The sequence below is a fragment of the Hibiscus syriacus genome, unplaced genomic scaffold (assembly GCF_006381635.1).
Source record: "Hibiscus syriacus cultivar Baekdansim isolate YM2019G1 unplaced genomic scaffold, ASM638163v2 tig00111758_pilon, whole genome shotgun sequence".
NCBI classification, from domain to species: Eukaryota; Viridiplantae; Streptophyta; class Magnoliopsida; order Malvales; family Malvaceae; genus Hibiscus; species Hibiscus syriacus.
The window spans coordinates 1,196,137-1,219,534 of record NW_024063170.1 but is presented as its reverse complement, the minus strand read 5'-3'; the positions used below and the strand labels follow the sequence as shown (position 1 = coordinate 1,219,534).

Sequence of the window (23,398 nt, the reverse complement as noted above, 5' to 3'; positions counted from 1 at the left end):
TTAACGAAATTACATCCAATATGATTATATTTTAATTTTCATTAATTCACATAATAAGGGAACATCACGTTCAAATAAGCCAGAGTGAATTAAATCATTTTCATCGAGTTAAATATTAAAAAAAAAGTCTCACTCATTCTTTAAAAATCATAGAAATAAAAGAATCTTAATTCAAATTTTAGATTCAAATTTGTAAAATTCCACTACTTAGACAATGTATAATTGAAAGTACTAATTTTGGACGTCGTAGATGCTCACCCTTCCCCACATATAACAGACTCCCGAACTCTTAAAATTGAATTTCTGATAATCGCAAACCAATTTGTCTTTTAAATAATTTTTCTTAAAATTGTTTTAAAAAGATACTTTTCAATATTGGACTTACATAACTTAAAGTTTGATGACGACTCTAATTTGAATTAAATTAAATTTATCAAAAATTTTAATTTTTCTAAAATAAAGTCATAATTAATTTTAATTCGATATTTCGTTTTAAAAAGTTATGACAACGATAATATTATATTACAAGCTATACCAAGTTTTTACGTTGACATATTATTAACAAGGGTAAATTACGTGTTTATTATCTAAACTATCAGTTTTAATCTATTTTAGTTCTTAAATTTTTAATTTTTTCCAAAATCATATCTAAAATTTAATTTTTATTTCATTTTAGTAGTGATAATAATTGAGTTTAACTCGATTGATATCATTATCGGTAAGTTAACAAGAGAATGTGAGATCAAACATACTTAAACGCTCACTATATTAAGTCTCCAGTCCGGGTAACATAGGGCTAAGTATGTCATAGAAACAGACTGCAATTTTAACAGCTTCAACATCATACCATGCGAAAACAGAACAGCTTCAAAGTATATTAATAACAAACAAAAGTAAGTAAAATTATTCAAATGATGTAATCTGACCATTGAGAGATGAATGAAGTGTGATCCATGGATTCGCCAGGGCATTCTTTGTGTCTCGATGGTTTCTCCTTCCCTCCAACAAGCCTTGCAGGGTTGCCTACAGCTGTAGTCCACGGTGGCACATCGATCAGCACCACAGACCCTGCTCCAATCTTTGCTCCCTCCCCAATCTTCACATTCCCTAGTATGGTAGCACCGGCCCCGATCAAAACTCCATCCCCGATCTTCGGATGCCTATCTCCACTGGCCTTCCCAGTGCCGCCGAGGGTAACATGATGCAAAATTGACACGTTGTTGCCAACAACTGCGGTTTCTCCGATCACCACACCAGTGGCATGATCGAACAAAATCCCTTTCCCGATCTTGGCCACGGGATGTATATCAACAGCGAAAACATCAGAGATTCGAGAGTGTAATGCCAATGCTAGTGGCCTGCGTGACTCAGTCCACAGCTTGTGTGTTACTCGATGAGCCTATAATTATTAGAAAAGAAATTCTAATTTTCTACTCTGACGAATAAAATTCAATGCTTTATACGAATTCGGTTCACAACATTCTATTAAAAATAAGAAAATCAGTTTAACTGTTCAAGTCAATCGGGAATATTTCCATCTAAAATTAAACATGTAATAATTTTTCAATGACTGACAAAGAAAACTTAAAACTGGAAACAAATAACTGAATGAAGTTCAAAATTCCTTTCATTAGTTGGAGGAAATTAAGAAAATGGATTTACCTGGCATGCCAAGAATCCTTTATAATTGAGTAGGCAATGAGAGAACGAAACGCAAGCAGGATCCCTAACGCGAGCCGCACGTAGATCGGCGACGGCGGCGTGTCGAAGCGAACGATCGGAGGAGAAAGTGTTGAGAAAAAGGTCGTACAGAAGGGTAGACAGGAGCGTGGAGGAGCAGAGCTTGTTGCCGAGATGGAAGGAGAGCGAGCGCTCGAGAGAGGAGTGAGAGAGGATAGTCGAGTAGAGATAGCTGGCCAGAGCCGGGTCCAACTCGGCGTCGCGGCGTGCCTCGGCTTTTATCTGGGCCCACACCCACGCCTCGTCTTCTTCCATGGGAGTTTCCGTCGCTTGAGAAATCGGCGGACAAGAGATCGGGGAAGGGTATTGGAGTTCTCCGGCCGGCATTTCTTGCGGTGAAGAATCGAAGGGCGGAGATGTTACAGTGATGATACGGTCATGAAAGCCCAACGCATTTGGAAGTCGATCGCTCTATGTATTGCCTTCTTTTTCCTTCTTTTGGAGTTGCTGGAGCTGGCAAGTGGATGATTCAGTTCAATCTGGGTTGGATGTGATTTTTTTAAGAATAATTAAAAACAAAGAATTTTGTCAACATTCTATGATTATTATACCTATTTGAAAAAAACAATCCAAAATTAAATAATTATTTATCAATAATATTTTATGTGAATATAATTATAAAATAATATTCTGACGGAGGAAATTAAGTGGAATAGAGGTAAAATCTATAGGTTCAACCCATAGTTTGTTTTATTCAGCTACTACAATGGTGGCCGAGTTGGCGAAGTGTCATTTCTATTTAGCTTGCCTTTGGAGTTTCAGTGGTTTTAAAGACCATTATATATACTTTTTTAAAAAACTTATTAAAATATATATGAACTTTTCAAATCTTATGTTCCATGTTTTATTGTTGGCTAAATCTTATTTTAGTTCACAAGAGTACGCAGGACTATATTTATTTATTTGATTAAATATACTCTTATTTATGAATAAAGATTGGTCTAAATAATTTAAACATCTTGTACAAATTAAATAAATGGATGCGATAAAACAAATAAACCAGCCAATGGAAGTGAAGTGGGGGAACATGAAAAAGATTGAAATGAATTACATTACAAAATGGAAGCTATTTTACAAAAAAAAAGGTCATCTGTGGAAGTTTTACTGCTGTTCATCTGTCGGGGCTGGCTTTTTCTTCTTTTTTCCCCTTCCACAACAGGCTTCGGTTTGTCAGAAATTGGCATTGTAAATGGTCAAAAACATACGAGGGACTTCGCACTTGAAAATCTGTTTTGTTCACTCAGATACCTTCCGTTTGTACATCTAAGCACTTGTCCTCCATAGTATAATAACCCCATCAAGAGAATGCTGAAATTTTGCATTTTCTTTGTTTTCTGATTCCTTTAATATCATGAGTGACGAGGGCCTTGGACCAGCAAAGTAATACACTTAGCACTGTCCGAGCGGAAACTACTCGAGCGGTGAATGTTACCTTGCTTACCATGGTCCGAGCGGAGGCTATCTCCTTTAAAACCTATCTGAGAGGACAAATCCTATAAACCTCAAAACACTTGTTCCAGCAAGAATTTAGGTGAAAGCTTAGAAGAATTACAACCCTCTATTTCAGTTCTATCTTGTCGGAAGTTAAATATCAAAAGGCAAATTACCTCGCTTTGACTATCAGGGGGGAACCACCGCAAGAGCACCCCAAGATGAACAACAGCCGGAATGAGCTTGAAAAGCAATGGTGTAGTCACCTGCACGTTTATATTATAAGCACGTTTCAAAATCTCGGAAGAAAAACCAATTCGGCACCATTTTAACAACGAAAGAACTTTGTGAAATAATGACTAGTGTGAAAGAAAGGCAATAACAGTTGACAATCCAAACTGAGAGCTGTTGTGCCCAAAAGTAGCAGGTAAAGTCTACCCTGCAGCAATGACAAAAAAGTTGGCAATACTATCAAGGAAGGCCATGGAACAAGGAAAATAAAATAAAATAAAAGATCTGAGCTAATTGTTTCAAGAAAAAAATTGTATGGTCTAAATAACAGTACTTAGCATCAGTTAAATGATGAGTAAAATAATGGCATACAAACCTCAACTAGATGAAGATTAGAAGCACGGCTGAGAAGAACAAAAGCAAATTCCCCAATTTGGGCCAAAGACATTCCGACCTACACATTAAGTTGAAATAACTAAGAAACTTTACAAGATGAACATAAATACCTAAGAAGGCTCGCAACTCGTACAAGAAGTGAAGTTTTGTTGCTATATCTAAATCCTTTGACAACTGCAGCAACTACCATTGTTTTAATAACAATCACCAATATTACAGCTGCTAGCAATATGTCGACGTGATTCCAAAGGAAATGTACATGAATCAACATCCCAATACTGGCAAGGAAAAAAGCGGAAAATAAATTGTGAATGGGCTCCACCTGCATGCAAGGTATAGAAAATCAAGGCAGAATCTTGCGTGTAAGAGGTATTAACAAGGCAACGCCGCAACGGCATTGAGATGATGCAGTTTCTTAGTTCAAAGTACAATAAACAAAACTGAATGAAAAATGTTCGTAAATCCGTAATTTGGTTGTCATGTTGGCAATAATGTTCTCAAACATGCATCATAAACCAAATCAGACCAAGGGAAAATACATTCAGGTAAACGGAAAATATCAACTAAATTATTTGAAGCCACACCAAGATGGACAGAATAGTGCCTCAGACCAAGGGAATATACACAAGTTTGCTAACTGCACAAATAGTATGCTAGTACCGTGAATTATCTTTCCACAGGAACCATTCATCTTACACCATCAGCAATTGCTTTTGCTGATTCAATCACATTAAGACTGATAACTTGCTCTCTAAAGCGATTGCAATGTTAACTGTGCTTAGAGATGGTCAATGAGCTATCACTAAAGTTAACTTTGAGTTGGAAGTTAACATATTTTTATATCACAAACAAAACTGCAAAGCGATGCAAAACTCTTTATAAGAAGATTACAAGAAAAGCATTACAAAGTAACCGCCTTGGAAGTTCTGGAAAGGGTACAAAGAACTAGAAGTTTTACTTGTTCAAGTGTATGCTGGCCCAGATCAGTGGTTGATATCATCACTCCAGCAGCAAACGAGCCCAGCTCAAGACTTAGACCCAGTTTATCACTACACTGGAATGTCGCAAGTAGTTATATTAATACACACACACACACACGCATGTACACAGGTATATAGAGTGCTAAGTGAATGAAAGAAACATGGATCTTATTGGTTGGAAAACGTTGTAAGAATGAGCAAGTACAAAATGGTACAACAACTAATGCAACAAAATGAGACAGATTGCTCTGATGATTATGATGAACACGTTAATTATAATGCACGAAGTAAGAAGGAAATGAATGAACCCAAGCAACAAGCAAGCAAAACGCCACCAATGCCAACTGATAGAGCTCATTAGTCTGTTTAAAAGAAATGAGTCAACAAATGTCTGCATAGATTAAAAAATTGAACCAAATAATATATATTACCTGTGATGATAAGCTTATCATAAGCCTAAGAAACCATGGCAAACAAGTCCGAGTTAATACACTCAAAACGATCAGAAATGTAACTAAAATCACCAACCTGAAAAATGAAAGAGAAAAGTAAACCATCAAACGTGGATGACCTTTGCCACAATTACATCAAAGATAGCAGATCCTACAGATTTTTTTTGCTCGCTTACGATTTGGTCATGGATAATAATCCTTGAAGAATGCCAGAACTGCCACCTAGAACTGGAAGTAAAGCAAACAGCAAGCCCACGGCACAGTCCTACAAAACCATGATAGTTCAAAACTTCATGCTTACTAAGATTCTATGCTCGAGTCGAGTAAATATTCTTTCAACTGATGTGGTGACCAAGAAAATAAATACCTGTAGGATAAGAGTACCAATTGTCACCTGACCATAAAGAGCACTTAATGTATTCCTTTCCATTAAAAATTTCAAAACCTGGAATCATAAACAAACCAGTTATCACAAGTGTGACAAGAAACTAGTATATGGGAAAAAATATTTGCAAAAGTAATTCGTTGAACAAACATTTTTTTCTATCAAAATTCAGAGAGATACTACACTATCAGCTTAAAATAAATGTGAACTGTAAAATAGAAAAGAAAAAAAATAGCAATCCAAGTTCTCAGTCAACAATGCAATTCATAGAGGTTTACCACCGCTGTAGAAGACATAGACAAGAATGCGCCAACAAAAACCCCCTCTGAAGGTTTACCTCCACATAACTGCAAAAAGCATGCAACAGCATCCATCAAAAAAACTCGTAGCTAATAATCTGAGTAAAGGGGAAGGAAAACACTGTAATACTAGTGAAAAAAGGAAAAAGAAAGATATATCACATATCTTCAATAAAAAACAGCACTTCTGTCCATATGCCTAATTGAAAAAGGAAATGAATGGGTCCTGGCCCAACCGCAGGAAAATTGCAGAATTCATGCCACAGCCCATAACAAGTGATGTTTTAGAAGTTCAGTACATGAATGATAAATCACAATATGGGAAATATATCAGCCGAGTTTAATGTTGTTCGAATGGCCGACACCTCCATTTTTTGTTCACATGCTACTGATATGAGTGTATACCAACCATGAAGACAAAAACTAATGACACCGATACTTCAAAGCCAAAGCCAACTCCACAAGGGTATGCATTTTCTTTTGCACACAGGGCTGGATGAATACAAAACCTGTGGTATTCTTGACACCCACTAAAATAAATTAGGATGCAACATTTATGAGGAACACTGGGAGGCAGCAAATTTAGCCTTCAGATAGCAATTTCAAATGAGATAGACCGACAGAGAACACTAGCAGGCAGCATGCAACAGTAGAATGAAAAGCAAAATTGAAAACTGAAAGAGAAGAGATATGAAAAGATAAAGAGTTAAGCCACATCCTGGGCCAAGAAGAAAAACTCTTATCTACCAGAAGCAGCACATGAGGACAACACCACCTATATTAGTGAAAATATGTCCATTAACTGTCAATTTACGCATAAGAAATATTCTGCAGCTGAATAGCCTCTCAAGAATATATTTAAAAAAGCTCCATTTTGTTGGGTAAATATAAACCTCATGTAAAAAGATTCATAATTAAAGAAAGGCAAAGGTTGATAAAGACTTTTTATACCATACATTACATTAAATACTTCTAAAAATGATAGACATACCGTGACTGTTATACCACACAAACACATGAATAGAAAAATTTGGAGAAGGCCTCCATGGATAGCAACTGCTCGAACAACACGAAGCTGCAAGAAGCGTTACAACTTTAATATTATTGAATATAGGAATGAACATAATAGAAAAGGGCAAGGCAATGAGAAAACCTTTGTTGTTGAAAACTCCAAGCCTAAAGCAAAAAGAAGAAATATTACACCAAATTGAGCCACTGTTTCAACCTGAATCATGTGCAAACAAGAACATTTGTCTTGAATCTTGATATCCAGCCCACCAATAAATAAAAGTAGAGATATTAGAGAAATGACTTTACTGAAGCTAAAGATAAACTCCCAGATAACATTGAAGCGAAAATTGCACCATTTCACCAACATAGCTAAAACCATCAGGCCCAATAATAGATCCTGCAAGTAGATATCCAGTAATAACCTGAAAATTCAAAACACAAGGGTGAGACTCTCTTTCAGGGGAAACCAATCACTGTGAATCAAAAACAAGTCTTACAAAGATTTTAATATGAGATCGTGAATGAATCTAACAAGGCACACCAAATTGAAGAAGGGAGAAAACATAAGAATAAATAATATAAAAGGTACAGCAAAGGTACCGGTTGTCCAGCACAAGCAAAAGCAATACCACCACATGTTGCAGAGACAATAACAACTACCAAATCTGATAATAATCTGCACAAACCAAACTTTGAAACCATAAAAAACTTGCTTCCATAACAATTGTAACAGCGTCAATATTAAATACAAAAAATATATAACAGAAGTGCAACCTTAAGTCTAGTTGTAGAACAGGATATTTGACTTTGGGTTGGATATTATAAAGACATTATCCCGAGGAGAGAAATCTCAACATGATCAATATAAACACCGAGGCATATTATCTCAATTGACAAAGTTACCTGAGACTTTATCTGAACATACATTTCGATCTATCAATGTTGGTGCATCATCTGCTCGATTTTCATTATCGAAATAGAAAACATCATGAAGCTGAAATGACCTGACATAACGCTCGGAAAAAAAAGTCCATTAATGTGGGTTAATGAAGCGGAAAGCCTAAAATTAATCCTATACTGATAACTACTCTTATGATTTTGCTTTTACTGAAGAAGAAGTAATAATAACTTACTTCTCTTCCTTGGTCTCATTTTTCTTGGACTTAACTCTAGCAACAGTTTCCAAGACAGCCTAACAAAAACAAACCAATTATGTTACCATCTCCCAAGAAAAAAGAGTTTCTTGAATACTCGATACCTGATGTCAAAAACAGACAAGTAATATATAGTTAAATTTGGTAAATAAAATAAGTTTCCGTTTGCCATTACCAAAAAATAAAACCTTCATTTTTATTGCAAGAGTAGCATGGTTATGAGTAGGGTTGTAAATGAGACGAGACAGATCGTGAGCTACTCGAGATCGACTCGATCTTGGCTCGATAAATACTCGGATCGAATGGACTCGACTCAAGCTCGAACTCGACTCGAGTTCTTAACGAGCCGAAACGAGCTACTCGATATTCGACTCGAAAAGCTCGTGAGCAGCTCGAAAAAATATTATATTATAATTTTATATTTTTTAAAATTACATTATTAAAAATACATTATTGATGAATAAATATTCTTGAATTGAAAATGGTTAAAAATTATTTTTGAATAAATATTCTTATATTTATTTTAAATTGATAAAAAAATTTATTTCTCTAATGACAAATATTTAATATATTTCTAATGAAAATATTTGTAATAACTAATTTTTTAAATTGTTGTTATATTTTGAGGTTTTGGGTTCAAATATCATAAATATCAAGGGTTTGAGCATTTAATATCAAGATACTATATTGTACTTACCTCATAACTAATTATGTGATAAGGTTTAGGGTTTTAGGATTTAGAGTTTATGTGATAGGATTTAAGGTTTAGAGTTTAGAGTTTAAGATTTATGTGTTAGGGTTTAGGGTTTATGTGTTAGGGTTTAAGTTATGCCATGAAGGTAACATACAAATTATGCAAAATGATATTATGTGGCTCATAAATAAATTATTCACATACTTATACATAAACATATCAACATGCAAAATAAATATACACAACTAATTAAAGAAAACAATCCTAAACAGAGACTAAATTAAGAAAAATCTAAATGTGAGGACTAATTTAAGCTAAAATTTAAATAATTGAGGGACTGTTTTGTACAAAACGCATAAATCTAGAGAGCCTAAAGCTAATTTACCCCTAAGGATCAAATTCGAGTTTGAGTTCGAGCTTTAATCGAGTTCGAGCTTGAATCGAGCTCAAAATCGAGCTCAAAATCGAGCTTCAATCGAGCTCGAGTCTCGAGCTCTTGAATTTTTTTTTGAGTTCGAGCCTTTTCGAGTTCGAGTCGAGTTTTAATATTATCTTTCGAGTTCGAGTCGAGCTTGAAAATTTTAGGCTCGCGAGTTTTCGAGTCGAGTCGAGCCTACATTTAAAATTTTCGATTTCGAGTCGAGCTCGGCAATACTCGAGCTCGACTCGGCTCGTTTACACCCCTAGTTATGAGTTCTGATCTCAAAGGTTTTTTTATTGAAAACTAGAACAATGTTTTTGTTTTCCATGCTAAGATCCTCTAAACACTCAAACGAGAATTGCAATTTAACACCAACCAACTGACTTAAAGATTTCTTTCAATTACAAAAGGGGAGGATGAACGCCATGCAATGCAACAACAAAAAGAAAGATTTCTCGAATTTTTTGAATGAGCACATAACCTACTTCAAAACTAAAGGGTAACTGCAAATGAACAACAAAATTGAACAATACTACTAGCCTACTACCAACCTGCTTCCCCGCAACACTATTGTTGAAACTACCAGGATCAGTGGCTGCAAAGAAGAAACATTAGTAAGAATTTCCAATAACATGGAGCTAAAGAAAGTAGAGGAATTCAATGAAGCTGCGTGAGCTTTTATCATATGACTTAAAACTAAAAGTAGGAATCTTATTTTCTCTGCATCATTTTTACGGCAAACTCAAACGTTCTTCATGAAAATCCTTACAAATTCCAAATAAAATACTGCGAGCTACTTATCCAAACATATATAATATTTTGGAAAACAAAATAAATATTAAAATTAAACAATGCACTTGAAAATACAAAATTAAGCGAAATTGAAGATGATCTACAGGCTTCAGTCTTCAGAACCCCCGCTCAAACACCATTGATATAAAAACAAATGCAGATGCAAAGAATATACGTTGAGTGGAAGCTCAGATCTAGAACGGACCTTCAATTTGGTCGGTGTCATTGAACTCCTTCTCAAGTGCGAGATCGATCATGTCGACGAAACTATCCTCTTTGGATCTCGTATCCGACACATTGGACTGTGCAGCGGTGACATTTATATCCGCTGCCGTCAGGGACTCGGCGGAGAAACCGAATACCACGAAGAAATCGCAAATGAAGAAGAGAGCCGCGAGTCTCCTCCTCATTGCGGAGGTCATAGTAAGAGCGACAAAAAGGAAAATATAGAGAGAGAAAAAGGAAAGGTGAACAAAAAGGAGCGTATAATAGCAGATGCGTAAGTTAGCAAAGCAAATAGTGAGGGTGTTGGATTTGCGCCTTTTTGTAGTTTCTTCTTTGTCTTCTCTTTCTGGTGCACAACGAGAGGGGAAGAATTTCTTTTTAGTTAGCTTGGAAATGGAGGTTGAGAGGAAATTACAAAAAGGTCATTCAACTCGAATATTATACTACATGGATGGCTTAATATCAAAATAAGTGCCCAAGCTATATTACTTTTTTCGAATAGGTGCCTAAACTGTTTTTTATCAATTCATGTGTCTAATGTTACAAATATTACCCATTTAGGTGTCCGGGCCGTTAACGAAGTTGATTTTTCCCGTTAAATGACATATGTCACAATCTGGTGCTTTTGAAATTTATTTTTTAAAAATATTATTATATTTATTAAAAAATTCTAATTTCTCTTAAATTATAAAAAAATCCTCAAAATATCTAAAATCCCTAAATCTTATACTTAATACGTCATCGTCGAAGTCCTTTCCATTCTCCTAGTCATACATCGTCGTAGTTATCGTCGAGATCGCGTAAGATCATAATTTTTATCCCAATAATCATATTCCCTGGTAATCTTTTACTCGTACTGATAATCTTACATTCCGTGAACCAAACGCACCTTAAAAATAATTGCACTACCGAGGTGGTTGGAGTATTGGACTGTGATTCTCACGCACCCCGAAGAAAAACTGGATTTATTGCGAACCTGGAATTATTTTTTGTACGGCCACACATTAAGACCATACAATATAATCATACAATAAAAAAATTAATAAATAATATATTATTAAATGACATTTAATAATTGATTTTATTGTAATTTAAATATGATATATTTACTAACAAAAATTTATTTTTAAGAGTTCGGAAGTCGGTTACGTGTGGAGAAAGGTAAGCACCCCCACAATGCCCAAATTTTGGTACCCAAATGATTATATATTGTTTAAAATATTGGGAATTACTAACTCGAAAATATATTTAATTACGATCTTTTTATTCATTTGAATTTATTTAAAAAGTGTGAATAATCTTCGGGAACGCACTTCCTTTGTAGTTAGGATACTTTCTCATAGATTCCCCCCACAAAACGTTATTTCGCAATTTTCGCAAAGATAAAATAAAATAAAACAAAATAAAAGTGAAAAACGATGAAAAATACTTGAAATAAATAAACGTGGAACAAATAAAATTATCGAATACAACACAAACATTTATGCGAAAAATCCTCGTAAAGACACATTCCCTTGTAGTTGGGAGATGTGTTCGTAGATTTCCCGCACAATGAAATTTCCCACTTACATATTTAGAAAACAAAATGAAATATATACAAAATAAGGAATAATCATATTTTATTTAAAAGACTTAAATAGCAGAAACATAAACTTAAAGGGGCTAAAACAATAAAAATCTAAACTTAAGGGTCTAAATAGCAAGTATAGACATTTAAAGGACTAAAATAACAAAAACAAACATTTAAAGGACTAGAATAGAAAAAAGTATAAACTTAAGGGACTAAAATGATATTAACAGAAACCAAAAGGGCTAAAAAGGAAAAACAAAAATTTAAAGGACTAAAATAACTAAAACAGAAAGTTAATGGACTAAACAGTAATTTCAAATAAACCAGAGCTAAAATCACAAACATTAAACAATACAAGTACTAAAAATAAAAATAACCCATAAATAATACTCATGACTAAAATGCATTAAAACAGAAACATGAAGGCCAAAGAATAATTAAACCAAAAGTAAAACAGTGACCAAAATGGAAGTTTCATAAACAACGAAAACAATGTTCAAACTTCACAAAATATATATAATAATAATCAAGTGACCAAAATACAACTTGTATAAATTCAAAGAATAAAGTCTAAAACAAATAAAATACAATCAGTGGCTAAAATACAAGATTACTAAAACCCAAAGCCCCAAAACGTAATTTACCCATTTGCAAAACACGAAAAAGCCCCTTTCCCTAAACGACAGCGTTTTGATTATATGATATAAGCCCAAAACGGGCTTCTATTCTTTCCATTCCCTCATTTTTCCTTGTTTAAGCAAAACCAGAGAGAGAGTGTGAGAGAATTTTCTTAACTCTCTCGTCGGAGAGAGAGCCAACCGCCACCGCTCGCGGCGGTCGACGGTGGCCGGAGCAAATAAATTAATCCCAAAGCCTCTCATTTTCAACCTAAACCCGAAAACTAACCTCACTCAGCCTAAATCCTTTCCAAAATCCCTAGATTTAAGACTTTACCTGTCGAAACAAAAGAAACTGGTGACCTCTTCAGCTTCCCGACGCTCCTCCGACCGAGGTAATGGCTCTCTCTTTCTCTCCTTTGGTTATTTTCTCTATTTTTCTTCGTTAGTTTGAATGGGTTTTTGGTTTTTTTACTTTTTTTTCTTCCCACGTTTTCTTCTCACCCCGAATACTCTGTGATTTTCTTATCCCCTATTTCTGATATATCTCCTCTGGTATTTATGTTTGCCCCCTCTGACTTTGTGATGGATGTCTGTTTGTTGAGATAATAGGACATGAGTGCCCTACCTTACCTCTGATAAAGCCCCGATCTTATCGGGATATCAATGGATTTCTTTTGATTTTTTTTCATTTCTTTCACTGTTGATGGGTTGTTGATTGGAGAGTGTTTTGTCACTGTTTGGTGCAGATCTGTCGGTGGTGGCCTTAGGCAACCGGGAAGCAATCGGTGACGGTTGTTGAATAAAAACCCTAATATTTAGGGTTTTAGGTCAGGTCAGATTAAGGCTCCAATCGGGTCTAAATTGAGTCTGGGTTGATTATGGATCATGGATCGGATCCTGGGCTGTTGAGTAGCTTCGGGTTGGATCAGCTGGTAGGCTTTGGTACTGGGTTGGGTTTGCTAGATGTTGGATGACTGGGTTTTGTTTGTAACTGGGTCAGAGTTGGGCTCATTGGGGTTCGGACTGTCTCAAGGGAGACAAAACTTTGTTTCAAGAGAAATGACTTAAAGATATGTTTTTCACGAGAAATTGTCTCAAGGGAGACAATATTTGTTTCAAATGAAACATTCTCAAAGGTTTTTTTCAAAAAAAACTGTCTCAAGAGAGACAAACTTAAAGACCTTTGTTTTCAAAAGAAACTATCTCGAGAGACAAAATTTTGTTTCCAAAGAAACAGACTCAAAGATGGGTTATGTCTTAAGTGAGATGAAATTTGTTTCAAAGGAAACAATCTCAAAGGTGTTTGTTTTGTTTCAGGGAAACAATTTCAGGATTTGTATTTAAAGGGGTAATTATCTCACACGAGACGAATTGATTTTGAAAATCACAAGTGAGATTAATTTTGTTTCAAGTACAACAAATTTAAATTTGTATCTCAGAGAAAAAATGTCTTAAGCGAGACGAAATTTGTTTTAAAATTTTCAAACTTTCTGGAAAAATGTCTCAAGCGAGACATAATTTGTTTTTAAGAGAAAGTTGTCTCAAGCGAGACAAAATTTGTTTTTAAGAAAACTGTCTCTAGCGAGACAACACTTTGTTTTTTAATAAGATAATCTCAAGAGCTCATAGTTTGTCTATCGGTTCTTGCATGTTGAGGAAACGTCTTTAGAAGATCTGATTGTTGACTTTAGGAAGTCTAATATGTGGATGTCATTGTTCTTTCAGGTTGAAGACATCTGGTTATTTCCGAGCTCTTATTTCCTGAGAAATTGAAATGATATATTTATGACTGCATAATCTTGGATGTTTATAGGATGTCAAGATGAAGTTTGTATTTTATTTAATTTGTACTCAAGAGAGGGAAACTCAAAGTGTTTATTGCACATGATGATGAATTTTTTATGCAAAGATCGATGCAAATTTCATGTATCATGTATGTATGTGTTGATGTATGTTTGTATTGATGTATGTTTGTATTGATGTATGTTTGTATTGATGTATGTTTTCTCGACCTGGAAGAAGAATAGTTGCAAGAGTAGTCTTCACTCTATCTTTGATTCAGTTTGTCTTCATTTCCATCAGGGTGTACTCTTGCAAACCTCAACTTGAGACAATTTGTGTTCCTTGCACCATCAAATTTTTGCCCAAAAAATTTAGCTTCTCTTGCCCCAGTTTCGATTATAAGATTCAGAGAGATATTTGTTGAATTCCAAGATACTTCGAGAGAACTTATCTTGTTTGAAAATGTTTTTATTCCTTTGGATTTTCAAAATTTTGAAAAATATCAAAAGGAATTTTGAAAAATATTGCCTCATTATAGGTTTCACAATTGAAATAAATCATAAAACATGAGTTCGTTAAATATCAAAAGAATCAATTGTTCTTTTAATCTTTGATAGTTACAAATCTTTGACAAATATCAAGATTGACAGGTTGGTTTTGAGGTAGGCTACCTAAATTCTAAGGTTTGTTTCATCGATTCGGTCATAGCATGCCCCTCTTTCTTGTTTAGGCATTTTGACCGAAGGCGAACAAAATGTCGCAACTAGCATAGTCAATTGCTAGAGTCTTTAGAACACTTCTATTTCAGTTCTCTGAAATATTCCATTTGTTCAAGCTTCGTAGACTCATCTAGTCAAGGTAGTGCATAAATATCGGTCTAAAATAAGATTTCTAAGTGCTCGTGTGAGTTTGACTATAACAGGTGTTCCTCAACTCCCTTAGTCCATATTTATTGAAACTCCTTATTTAGTAAAATTGAATTAATTTGCTAATGTTCGGCTGGTTGAATTTAGCTTTATTGTACATATATATTATAAATGCCTTTGTCAGGCTAGCTGAAGGATTCATGTCGTTACAAAGTCTTCGACTTGATAACCATAGTGGAGCAAACACCGAATTGCAAAGTACCCGATCAATGTCATGGTTTGAACGTAATCTATTCATAAAGTCAGGGCTTTCGAGTTTCCTCTATAACCAATTGCTTTAGCTGAATAGCTCAGCTTTATTGTGTATGTGTGTGTGTGTGTGTGTGTGTATATATATATATATATTCTGGGTATACGGATTCCATTTCTTAAGCACTAAGGAAAACCTGTTATAGCCTCAGTGTTTGTTGAAGGTCAGAAAATCTCATCGTTAGAGTTCAATTTCCAAGCAACTGGCCTAAACTAGATTCATCAAAGATGATCATAATCATCATTGAATGTCATCAAAAAAAGTAGAAACCAATTAGTTTTATAATCTCATGTTCTAGTTGCCCCATTTTGTCCGTTCCTAACACATACCTGAATGCCAAAATGAATGACTGTACATACGAGAAGAGAGTTATCTTGGTTCTTTCAAGGGAAGAGTATGCACTCTGATGTATTTAGATTAGGATCAAGGGGTCTTTGTTTTAATGGGGTTTAATCTTATCATTTGTCAAAGATTTACATCCTCAATTATTAAAAAGCTTTTAATTAAAATGATATTCAAAGAATTTCAAGATTAAAATTTGCTCATTGTTCATTTCCTAAGAATGAAGCATTTTATTGAAAATGTTCAAATGTTAAGTGACTTAAAATATTCACATATACATATATAGAAAAACAAGTTCAAATAAGATGACATGCATGAGAATCTAACAAAACTTCTGATGGATGCCCCAGCCGACTTCCGATCAGAATGCCTCATCACACACTGAACGTTAATGCCCCTGAATCGATTAGATCTTGGACCTTGCTCTTCAATGTCCTACAATTCTCAATAGTATACCCTGAGCTCCCAATATGATAGCTACATATGGTGTTAATATCATGGCCTTCAGGATATGGGGCCTCACTTGGTTTCGATTGAACAAGAGTCACAAGGTTCCTCTCAACTAGCGTTGGGAGCAATTCCTCATACGCCATTGGGATTGGATTGATGTGAGTCTTTTCACGGAATACTTTATGAGGTTTGGTCCCCAAACTAGCTAGATAATATCCCTCAATGTTAATCTCAGCTCTTTCCTTATTGTTAGTATGGCTAGTGCCTCATATATAGCCATTCTTGACTGCACTTTCGATCATTTCTCCACACATGATGATGTCAGAGAAACTCTTCGTGGCAGCTCCAATGATGTAGTTGATATATGGAGATTTCAATGTATTGATGAATAGAGTGATGAACTTTCATTCAGTCATTGGTAGATGCACTTGAGATGCGACAACCCTCCATCGTTGATCATATTGTTGAAAGCTCTCATCACTCTCCATCTCCATATTCTGCAGTGTTGTTCGATCAGGGGCCATATCAATTATGTGCTTGTATTGGCCCATAAAACACTAGCCAAATCTTTCCAAGAGCGGATATGAGTATGACTCAGTTGGTTATACCACCTAGAAACGGGTCCATTCAAACTATTTTGGAAGCAGTGGATCAACATCTAATCACTGCTGGTGTACCCAATCATCTTTCGAATAAACATCGTGAGATAGACACTAGGACAATTGTTTTCATTGTATTTTTCAAAATCGGGCATCTTGAATTTGGATGGAAGCACCAAGTCAGGAATTAGGACTAGTTTTGTTGTATCCATTTTACTGTGAGAGTTATGTCCTCTCATTCTCTAAAATGTCTCTCTGCACCACTATTTTAAATTCTTCGGGATCCTATTGTTGGCTCTTTTCATTGCATTAGAATTTGGCATGTTGTGATCAATAGGGTTACCCCGAGAATCTAATACGGTTGTATGAGTTTTAGTGGCGTAGAAGCCTACTTGGTGGCTTCGAAGCCTGTGGGGAGAAATGTGTATCGGTGGATTTGCATGTGCACTCACACCTTCAGAGGTTTTACAGGTTGATAGAATCTTCTCTTTACCTCTTTCTTGGTTGAGCCTAGTCAGTTTGGCTACAAACTAATCAACCAAGTCGCTTTGGTTTTGCAAAATACAATCCATGGTGGCCTTTTGCGCCTGCTCCATTTTAACTTCCCACTCTGTCTGTATCTTTTACAAACTTTCTTCTAGTTCTTTCTTCATCTTCTCAAATTTGGCTTCCATTCTCAATACCGTGTGAACGAATTTGCACAGTTAGAAACACTTTCTCAGAGTCCTCCACGAGATAAACCCGAGATTCTATGATTAATGCATCTAAAAAATGCTTCAATGAATACCATGGAAAATGCGAATATGCAAATGCAGATGCAAAAAAATGTGAAAATGTTTAAACAAATGCAAAAAGTATCGATTTCCAAAAGTAATCATTTTTAAAAATATTTCCATTCACCCAAAAGAATTTTCATCTTTACAAGAGAGATCCATAGACGAAAGCGGTTTGCGATACGTAATCCCCAAGCAAAATGCCAAGCTCGGACTACCAAATTGTGATCTTCCTTGTTATGAAAACACTTTTCCATTTTAATGGTCGTTCTCCTACTATAATGATTACTTGGTTAATCAACACTTATTTATGATGATCATGCAATGTCAAACAATAATAATAAAAAATCAAACATCGAAAATGTTTCAGTATAAAAGAATTCAAATATCAAGCCAATATCAAGCAAATATCAAGAAAAGAAAAATAATGTAGAAAAAGAGGATATGTTTAGAGTCGTTTCTCCTTTGTGTACACTTATTTTGGGAACCTATGATAACTCCGTAAAAAGGTCACATTTTGGGACCTTTTCACTTAAGTTATTGAGTGTCTAATAGCTCATTTAGGACCATGTAGATGCATTTAGAAGCATTTAGTTGCATGTGGTAGAATTCAGTTTACCGCGGCATTTTATTTTTAAAGCGGTGATGCCTTATGGGAAAGGTGCTTGTTTGATGATGTGCAAGAATTGAAAGTGAGGATAAGAGGAAAGAAAATAACGTGACTTAAGGAGATTGCTGAGCAAAATGAAATTGCCAAATTTGACTGGGATTTCGATAGTGCTTAAAATGAGAGAAGATATTTTTGAAGCCAGCTGTGTCCGACTTTTCAAGAGCTCTGCCTGAGGAATCCACCTCAAAGATCCTCCTAGAGGGATCGGTACTGCAACCGTCGGTCCTGCTGATGACACCGCCTGACCCTGCAGATCCTGTCTGTCCTTGGGAGCCTGTAACGGGATTATGTCGGTCACTCAGCCAACTACCTAGACTGTATCATAGCCTGTTCTGCCCGACTCCCAAGTAACTTAACCATGGTTTTAGGGTTTCCTAAGAAAGTCAACACCAAGTCCTAGGATTAGTTTTCTCCTATAAATAGAGGATGAAGCCATATTGTTGAAAAATTTAGTTCCACTCAGATTTGAGCTTAAAGTTAGAGAGAGAAGGTCTAATCTTTCTTCGTCAATCCTATTTGCCGTGGTATTTCTCTTTGACAAGCCCGAGAGAGTGGCGTCCTGAGCATCCGAGAGGAGCCAGTTCACTGGGAGTAGTTCTTGGTGGCCGAGGGAAGCATTGGGCAGTGCACGTAGAAGGGTTTCTCTTCTCCCCTTAGTTCTTTGCTTTCATATTTTGTTATTGGGTTGTAAGGAATGGATGAAACTTGCTTTGTGCTTATTTATTTCGATCCCCACCATGAACTAAACCTATTTGGTGGGAGTTCACTTGGATGTTTAAGTTTTATTTCAATGAATGGTTATTTTTTCTATGTTTCAATATGTTTTGTTTATGAGACTTAATGCCTTAAGGTTATTGGAGCTACGAGATTATCCTTTCCTTAGGAGGTCTTGAGGGTTCGAGAGAATGCCTTGGCAAAATATCCTTAGTATTCGAGAGAAACTAGGGAAGAACTACATAAACAAGGGATTCTAGGTAGTAACTAGGCCTAATCCACCTTAGAGATAATGTTAGAATTTCATTCGACTAAAAGGAGCTGTGAAAGAATGATAGGTTAGATGTTAATGCTACCGCAAAAAGGTATTGTCGAGACATATCCTGTTATCTAGACCAATAGGATCACTGCAGGGGTTTACGCCAATCGGTTTTGCCAGGGCATCTGTAATCTGCCGAGTCCCTTACTAGAGATAGCATATGGCACCTCAGTAGACTCTGTCGGGCATACTAGGCATAGAAGGAAGACCATTCAGAGAAATAGACTTATATTTTCCTAGTGACTCCTATCACTTATTCTCATAGCTGCTTGTCGTGTGAGAAAGCTGAAGTCCTACATTTTAAATCTAGTATTTACATTTTATTTTGCCATGACATTTCCATTTGGTTGTACTTATCACAATTGAAATTACCACGACATTTCATCCAACTTGCCATGACATATTCAATTGCAACCACACTACCACCATTCCATTTTCACATCAGTTATTCCATTTTGCCACAACATTCTCATTTATACATACCATCACTAACTTTGCTTAGGTGACAAAGTAAAGTGCCTTGACAAACTTATTTGATTTCCCCAATTCCCTATGGAGACGATATTCAACTTATCACTGTATTACTTGTTCGATTGTGTATACTTGCACATATATCCACACTCATTTATAGTACTCACAAACAGCGAACAAGTTTTTGGCGCCGTTACCGGGGAGTTGGCAACTGGAAGTTAAATTGTTTTGTCATAGCATTTTTATTTTACTTGTTTATATATCTTTTCTATTACTTTATTATTTTTCTTATCTTTTTACAGATTTCGTGGTGTATGACCAGAAGTAACCCTGACGAGCCATTAGAACCAATTGAACCTGAGATCGAGAGGCTCTTTAGGAGAAGAAGATGTGTTCAACGTGCAAACATGTACCAAATTGGAAATCCAGGCATTGGTCATGAGGATGATCAGAATGCCGAGGCAAATCCATTTGTTGGGAATGCACCCAGACCTCTTGTCATTCGTGATCACTTAAACCCGACTTTAGACGATTTAAATCCTGGAATTGTGGCACCAGAGATTCTGACAGCCCACTTCGAGGTCAAATCGGTCATGTTCAATAAGTTGAACTCCATAGGGTAATTTAGGGGCATGCCCTATGAAGATGCCAGACAACATATTCCTAACTTCTTGGAGGTGTGTGATTTTTTTCGCCAACAAGGGGTGCACGAAGATGTTCTGAAATTAAAGATATTTCTATATTCTTTGCGTGACTGAGCAAGGGCTTGGTTGAGTGGCGTTCCAGCGAGTTCAATAAAGTCATGGGCTGATCTGTACAAAAACATTTTACTGCGGTATAATCCTCCGAACATGAACACCCAACTAAGGAACGACGTTGCTTCCTTTCGTCAAGCTAATGATAAGTCGATGTATGAGTACTGGGATCGATACAAGGCATTGTTTCGCAAATACTCAAATCATGGTTTTCAAGATCGGACACAAGTGGTGATGTTCTACAATGGAGTCAACGCGCCCACGAGGATGATACTAGATGCCTCGACAAATGGGACGCTGCTTGACAAATCACTAGCAGAGGCATTTGACATTCTGGATAAGATTGCCACTAATGATTATCAGTTCCCATCCACAAGGCTTGGAGTTGAGCGAAAGTCTCATGGAGCTTTCGAGCTAGATTCTAAAGATTTGGTGTCTGCCCAACTTGATGCTATCACCAACATGTTGAAGAACTTGCAAAGGCCAAGTGAGGTGAGAGAAGTGAAGGCAACCCATTCAGTATGTTTATTATGACATGACAATCATAATGAGAGTGACTGCCCGACCAATCAAGAATCCATCAACTTTGTAGGCAAATTCACTCGAGGCAACAACAACAACCCCTACTCCAACACATATAATCATGGATGGCATCAACATCCAAAATTTTCGTGGGGAAATCAAGGAAACAACAATGCTCATCAACCAGCTCGGTAGCAGAATTTCAATGACTCCCAGGGATTTTAATCGAATATGTCATGGCATAATTCTAACAAGGGAGAACCATCTTCATCAAACACCGGTTATTTGGAGGCCACCATACAAGAGTTTATTGAAACAACAAAGACAATGCTGTAAGACCATGCGACCTCCATAAAAAATCAAGGAGCCCTGCTTCAGAGCCATAGTTCATCATTAAGGGCGCTGGAGAGTAAGGTTAGTCAAATTGCTATGGCATTACAAAAACGCAGACCAGGACATTTGTCGAGTGACACTGAAGTCACCAAACCTCATGGCAAGAAGAACTGCAGTGCGTTAACTCTCCGAAGTGGTACACAAATTAATGTTGAAGACAAGTTTGGAGGAATACTAAAGGATGATTTACCCCCTATAACCGTGCAAGCTGAGCAAAAAGTGCTGGAAGAAGCACTAGAGGAAGAGGACAAGGATGAGGGTTCATCAAGTAAAGAAATTGAGGGGGCAAATAAAAATGCCGAGGCAACTTCTGTTCGCACCCCGTCAGTACAGGAAGCCAGACCCCCACCTCATTTTCCGCAAAGACTGAAGAAGCATAACGAAGATATTCAATTCAGAAAATTTGTTGACATTCTGATTCAACTTCAAATAAATGTTCCTTTTCTGAAGGCTATGGAACAAATGCCTACATATGCTAAATTCCTCAATGAAATTGTTACCAAGAAGAGAAAGGTTGAGCAGTACGAGACAATTACCACGGCAAAAGAATTTTATTATTCTTTAAGCAAGCTGCCACCAAAGAGACACGATCCGGGCAGTTTTATTATCCCATGTTTCATAGGAGACAAATTTGTTGGGAAGGCACTATGTGACCTTGGCTCGAGTGTAAACTTGATGCCTAAGTCAATTTTCGTGAAGCTTGGGATAGGAAATGTGAGACCCACATCTGTCATCTTGCAATTAGCTGATCGTTCGCATGTTCATCCCGAAGGGCGAATCCAAGATGTCATCGTGCGGGTTGACAAATTCATTTTTCCTATCGATTTTCTGATCCTGGACTGTGAGGTCGATGCCGCAGCACCCATAATCTTGGGGAGACCCTTCCTAGCTACCGGTCGTATTCTCATCGACTGCGAGAGGGGTGAATTGATCATGTGAGTGGCCGATCAACATGTCACTGTGAATGTCTTCTGATCTCTCAAGTACATTGATGATTCTGAAGAATGCCAGAGCATTTTTGAAGTAGATACATCAATTGAAAAGGAAACAAATCAATTTTTCCAAGACAATTTCATTCAGTCGGACCCTGATGAGAGGCTACTTGAAGACTTAAAGGCTGGAGAGCCTAATGATTTTCTACCGAGGAATAGCAGGCTAGCTTCCTCAAAGCTAGCCCAGGTACACATTTCGAACCTTTGAATTTTGAAGAGTTTGTTCTTCCTAAGCCCTCATTGCAGTATGATCATACCTTAAAACTTAAGAATTTGCCACAACATTTTAAATATGCTTATCTGGGTAGTAATGAAACTTTGCCTATGATTATTTCCTCTGCCCTTACTCCTAACCAAGAATCTAGTTTGTTAAGTGTTTTGTCATAGCCTAAGAAAGCGTTATGATGAACTATGGCAGATCTGAAGGGAATAAGTCCAACTATCTGCATGCACAAGATCCTGCTGGAAGAATGCCACGGCAAATCCGTAGAGCCATAACTAAGATTAAATCCAATCATGAAACAAGTTGTGATGAAAGAGATTCTCAAATGGCTTGACGCTGGAGTAATATACCCCATTTCAGATAGCTCATGGGTAAGTCCTGTCCAATGTGTGTCGAAGAAGATAGGCACGACCGTGGTGACGAGTGAAGACAATGAGTTGTTACCTACACGCACAGTCACTGGGTGGTGAATCTGCATGGACTACCGCAAGCTTAACAAGGCCACCAAAAAGGGTCATTTCCCCTTTCCGTTCATCTATCAAATGCTTGATCGACTTGCTGGCAATGCATTTTATTATTTCTTGGATGGATACTCGGGGTATAATCAAATTGCCATCGCACCAGAGGACCAGGAGAAGACAACATTCACGTGTCCCTATGGCACGTATGCTTTTCCCAGAATGCCTTTTGGACTCTGTAATGCCCCGACAACTTTTCAGCGTTGCAAGCGAGCCATATTCTCAGACATGGTTGAGGATTTTCTGGAAATTTTTATGAAAGATTTTTTTGTTTCCGAAGATGACTTTAAAAAATGCC

General features: G+C 36.5%; 1 protein-coding gene and 1 pseudogene across 1 annotated transcript; both read right to left on the bottom strand.

Moving 5' to 3' along the window:
* Positions 1-737: 737 nt before the first annotated feature.
* On the bottom strand, positions 738-2,208 carry LOC120169298 (serine acetyltransferase 5-like). The gene is made up of 2 exons (XM_039177476.1): positions 1,663-2,208; positions 738-1,399 (listed from the first exon to the last, which is right to left on the bottom strand). Exons 1-2 carry the CDS (start codon positions 2,065-2,067, stop codon positions 908-910), a joined length of 897 nt encoding a protein of 298 aa, XP_039033407.1. The 5' UTR covers positions 2,068-2,208; the 3' UTR covers positions 738-907.
* Positions 2,209-2,729: 521 nt separating this feature from the next.
* LOC120169299 lies at positions 2,730-10,549 on the bottom strand (annotated as a pseudogene).
* Between the last annotated feature and the right edge of the window lie 12,849 nt (positions 10,550-23,398).

Excerpts from the sequence above, each read along its gene's own strand:
- LOC120169298 (XM_039177476.1), bottom strand. The coding sequence starts at position 2,067 with ATGCCGGCCGGAGAACTCCAATACCCTTCCCCGATCTCTTGTCCGCCG. Across the intron at positions 1,400-1,662 it reads AAGGATTCTTGGCATGCCAG|GCTCATCGAGTAACACACAA; the intron begins GTAAATCCATTT and ends TAATAATTATAG.